General features: G+C 38.2%; 1 protein-coding gene across 1 annotated transcript in view; it reads left to right on the top strand.

Moving 5' to 3' along the window:
- MON2 (MON2 homolog, regulator of endosome-to-Golgi trafficking) overlaps positions 1–5,315 on the top strand; it is a 111,401-nt gene that overhangs the window by 90,633 nt on the left and 15,453 nt on the right. The window contains 2 exon segments of the mRNA XM_023518411.1: positions 4,141–4,201; positions 4,800–4,923. Coding sequence (XP_023374179.1) covers positions 4,141–4,201; positions 4,800–4,923 — 185 coding nt within the window.

A 5,315-nucleotide genomic window follows, 5' to 3' on the forward strand; every position in this document is an offset into this window, starting at 1 on the left:
GCCCTATTCACTGAGCTACGGCAACTCCCTTGCTTTATAGTAACCATGAAAATTAGAGTTCATTTGTGGACTTCAGAGCCCAAATCACTATTAATTTGTATCAAATATGAAGAAATTTAACCTTATTCTTTTTCTTTCCTAATTACCTGTCTGTATATGCATGATGCCTCTATTAACAAACTGAGTAAGTGTTTTGGGTCTTCTTTGTTTTCTTGTTTTAAGTGAAACTTCATTAAGAATTTCTTTTCCTGGCCAGGCATGGTGGCTCCTTATGTGGACCCCTCATACCTGTAATCCCAGATCTCTGGGAGGCCGAGGCAAATGAATTGCTTGAGCTCAGGAGTTCAAGACCAGCTTGAGGCAGAGCGAGACCTCCATCTCTAAAAATAGCTAGGTGTTGCGGCAGGTGCCTGTAGTCCCAGGTACTTGGGAGGCTGAGACAAGAGAATCACCTAAGCCCAGGAGCTGGAGGTTGCTGTGAGCTGTGACACCACAGTACTCTACCAAGGGCCATAAAGTGAGACTTTGTCTCTGCAAAAAAAATAATATAAAAAAAAAGGTTCTAAATTGTGCTATCAAGTAACACAGGATTCTAAGTTGTGGTTATTCTAATTACAGATTTAAGCTTTCTACTATGTGGAATAGTAAAAATATACCTTATATTGAGACTCAGGAAAAAAAAGAAAACCTTTTGACATTACTGAGAGCTATCATACGTAAATAATTTGAGACAAGAGAAAGAAAAACCCAAAGTTGAAAAACGTAAGCTCTATAATTTGGCAGACACTCGAGGTCTATTAGGAATGTATTCAGCCAACCTTTGAGTTCCAAAACATGGAACTAGTTGTCCTTTAGGAGACACATTGGTCTAATGAGGAGTCATAAAATTAGTGACCTTTGGACCTTACATTAAAAATAATAATCATAGCTGAGTGATTAGGGCATTGGCCACATACACCAGGACTGGCAGGTTTGAACCCAGCCCAGGCCTGCTAAACAGCAGCAATTACAACAAAAAAATAGCTGGTCATGGTGGTGGGTGCCTGTAGTCCCAGCTACTTGGGAGGCTGAGGCAAGAGAATTGCTTAAGCCCAAGAGTTTGTGGTTGCTGTGAGCTGTGACACCACAGCACTCTACCCAGAAGGACAAAGTGAGACTCTGCCCCCCCCCAAAATAAAAAAAAAATTAGTACTACTGAAAACAGTTAAGAGCACATGTCTGCACAAAACCTTATACATTAAAAAAAGATTGTACATTGGGTGGCGCCTGTGGCTCAAAGGAGTAGGGTGCCGGCTCCATATGCTGGAGGTGGTGGGTTCAAACCCAGCCCAGGCCAAAAACTGCAAAAAAAAAAGGACATTGATATTCATTACAGCATTCTTCATAATAGCCAAAAAACATGAAAACAACCCAAATGTCGATCAGCTGATGAATTAAATGTGGTATATCTATACAGTGGAAGATTATTCAGTCAGGAAAAAGAATGCAGAACTGAGGCCTAGCTAGATGCAGATGGGCAATATGGCATGACATGAAGAAACCAACGCCAGGGCCTGTGTCCTGTGATGTCGTGTACACGATGAGCCACAGTAGACAAACCCGTACAGAAAGGAAATAGTCACAGTTCCTAGGGGTGAGGGCAGGGGGACAGTGTGGCGTGACTGCTAATGGGTACATGGTACCTTTTGAGTGTGATGAAAATATTCTGGAATTAGAAATGGTGATGGTTGTACAACTTTATGAACATGCTAAAGTGCACTAAAGTGTTTACTTTAAAAGGGTGAGTTTAGTGTAAGTTATAGCACAATAAAAACATTTTTATTATACTATACAGAGAAAACTGACAAAAAAATACCAATAATACTTTGTCAGTTTGAAGCCTTTTAAAAATTTTTTTAAATAAAAATTAATGAAAAGAATTTTACAAATTACTTCTGCACTTTTCAAAACTAGAGAATTTAAAGATCTTGTGTGGCCCATTTGACCATCTCCCCTTATAATTTATTGGCAAATTCTGTTAACCATCACCATTTTCTAAAGCTCAGCCCATATTTTTTAATATGATTCTGTAAGAATACTAAGTATAAATTAAAATAAATAGGCCAAGTGGAGTGGTTCATGTCTGTAATCTCATATCTTTGGGAGGCTGAGGTGGGAAGATTGGTTGAGCCTAGAAGTTCAAGACCAGCATGAGCAACATACTGAGACCCCATCTCTACAATCAACCACTGAAACTAGCCAGGTGTGGTGGCATGCACCTGCAGTCCTAGTTACAGAGCAGACTGAGGCAGGAGAATCACTTGAGCGGAGGCATTTGAGGTTGCTATGAGCTGTGGTCATGCTACTGCCCTCCTGTCTGGGCAACAGAGTGAGACCTTGTCAATAAAATAATAAAAGTGTTTTTAAAAGCATAAAATATAGTATAAAATAACATTAGTTTGGGTCCTGGCATCAGGATACTCATCCTATACACAATTGAACAATTTCTTGATTTGTGGGTCATTGGCATTAAAAGGAGTAAGTCTTTCTGCAGTTTTTTTTTTTTTTTTTTTTTGGCTGGGGCCAGGTTTGAACCCACCACCTCCGGTACGTGGGGCCGGTGCCCTACTCGTTTGAGCCACAGGTGCCCCCCAGGAGTGAGTCTCAGTTTTAGTTTTGTATACTACTCTTTTCCCTCGTCATAAGACATTTAATAATCCAGTTCAGTGTTGCTTATAGATGACCCAAATAATACTATTAGTGTATGTTCCTAATAAGGTTTTCATTTATTTTTTGTTAATAATCAGCCCATCCTTAGTTACCTCCACCAACCTCACAAATCTTTTAATATTACTAAACAGATTACTTGGTTAGAAATTAAAATTAAACATAACTTTTATCTGTAGAGACCTAGGTGTATCTGTGAAGCTGTTTGATAGGGGTAGTGAAATCCCTACATTAGCTTAGGTTTGGGTATATGTCTGTAAATTTTTTCCTCTAGTTCTGTAACCAGATCGTGGTTAGTCTGGGGTGTGGACACCAAGATGTTAAGTTTTGTAAACATGAACTAAGTCCATTTTGTTCACTGCTTGATCTTAAACACTAATCTAGTACCTGATGAAAAGTGGTTGGAACTCAGGAGATATTTGTTGAGTGAAGAATGTCTCAGTCAAGCCAACCAGGGGCTGGTACCCATATAGCACTGCCTACAAAATCATGTGTTATACTTCTCAACCTGAATGTGTTCATATTATTTTTATATCAACAACATTAAAGAGAATAATGTAGGCTCAAGTATCAGGTAAGTTCGGGTTCAAGCTGTGGCCAAGCATTAGCTCGTGGTGTGTCCTTGGCAGGCTGTTGGCCATTCTGCCCTCAGCTGCTTCTGTTACTCCGTGGTAATTGCTACCTGGGCACTGCTGTGTCATCTGAGATGAGTCAAATACAGCTCTGACCACATGGCTGTCTCACGCAAGGCAGCTGTCATTATTGTGAGAATCATTACCACCTGCTCTCAGCTATTTAAGACAGTTAATACTTTGCTGCTGTATAAGTTGATGGTCATTGACTCCTTGTTCCTATTAGGAGCTACAGCGTCTGGAGTCCGCCTGGGTTCCCCAGAACTGTTGATTTCCTTGGCTCTTGCTGGAATAATTTTTGTTTTAGAAAATCTGAATCCATCCTCTTCTTTGAAGATGTCCTCTATCTTTATTGTAAAAATCTTTAATGCTTTGTATTTATTGTAAATTAATGATTAATGGACCCTCTCTGAGGGAATAATTCAGCTTGACTAAGGCTCTCTTAAATCATGACCAACATAAATGAATTCAGGTGTCATCACAATGATAATTTTTGCCACAGTGGTGTGATATAATACCTTTTCTTTTTTTTCTTATTCATAGTATTGAAGTGTAGTTCTACAGATTTTATTTAGTTAAGGATTGGGCCAAGTGTTTTTGTAATTAGAGTATCATGTTTGTAATTAGCTTAGTCATTTAAACTAATGGCTTTAATTAAAAATATTCTTTCAAATAAAAAATAATGTCCCAACCTAGCTAAGAAAATATAATTTTTTGTCATTTGAATATTGTTTACTTTTTGTTTATATTTTCAGGGAATATTTTACCTTTAAAAATCAATTGTTTTTTTTTTTTTTTTTAGCATACCTCCTGATAATCTCTCTATTCAAGAGTTTCAAAGAAACGAAAGTATTGATGTTGAGGTGAGGAAACTACTTAAAACATTTTCCTGGGACCGTTTATGAAAAGCAGAGTGGAAATGTGAAAACTATAAGATAGCTCAAAGAATAAGTTAATAGGTTAAGGTTGAACCTAAAAGCATTACAACTTGTGGAAGTCAAATATTGAATTGTAAAGGCACTGACCTTTTAACAATGACTCCCTTGGGTCTGTTAGGGCCTGTGTGGTGTGTGGCCCCCCCACAAACTTGACTCTGTCCATTTAGGAAGTTTAAAAAGCAGTGAAAGAAATCCATCAGTCAGGGAGCACATATTTGAGAATGGTCTGCGGTCCAAACTGATCAGTGGGTTGTTTGGAATTATCTGTATTTAGCCAGCTGTATAGACTGCCTATGAAATTCTCAACAGTAGTTCAAAAGGACTCGTTTTGACAGATGAGGGAAGCAGATAGTAGCCACCTTGTATGTAAATTAACTTTAAAATGTACATGTACTTCTGTCAAAGAGGATTCTTTAACTGATTTTGTCTTAAAATCTATTTTTAATTTTACTCTAGAAATTATGGCTTGAATCAATCTCTTTCAAGGACAGAACAAGCATTTGAATGTCCCCTTTTGTTGTAGGTGGTTCAGCTCATCAGCACTGAGATTCTGCCTTATGCCAATTTCATTCCTAAGGAATTTGTTGGTCAGATAATGACTATGCTTAACAAGGGCTCAATACATTCTCAGTCCTCTTCATTTACAGGTATGTTACTTTAATGACTTTTTTAATTGATGAGAAAGTATTGAAGTACTCTTAAAGAAATTGACAGTAGATGTATTTAATCCTCTGTGGAAAATGTAAAACTGGAGAAGAGTAAGGACATTTTTAAGGATGAAACATAGAATGTCTAACCTTATGAGGGGAACGTGTTGTGAATATTTTTTGGATATAGGCAGTCATGTTTACACACTGATAAGTAAAACCAAAAGGTGCTCTGTCACTGCAGGGGACACGGCCCCCAGGTTCTGGAGTGGTAGATTTTGAAAGGCAGTGGAACAGGGGAAGCAGTGAGTCCCAGTCCTGTAATCTTTAAAATGAAGACATTAATACCAGCCTCTTAGAACGATAAATTACACAGTTAGCACTGGGCTCCC

Source organism: Otolemur garnettii, unplaced genomic scaffold (genome assembly GCF_000181295.1).
Source record: "Otolemur garnettii isolate 467f Iridium unplaced genomic scaffold, OtoGar3 scaffold00138, whole genome shotgun sequence".
NCBI classification, from domain to species: Eukaryota; Metazoa; Chordata; class Mammalia; order Primates; family Galagidae; genus Otolemur; species Otolemur garnettii.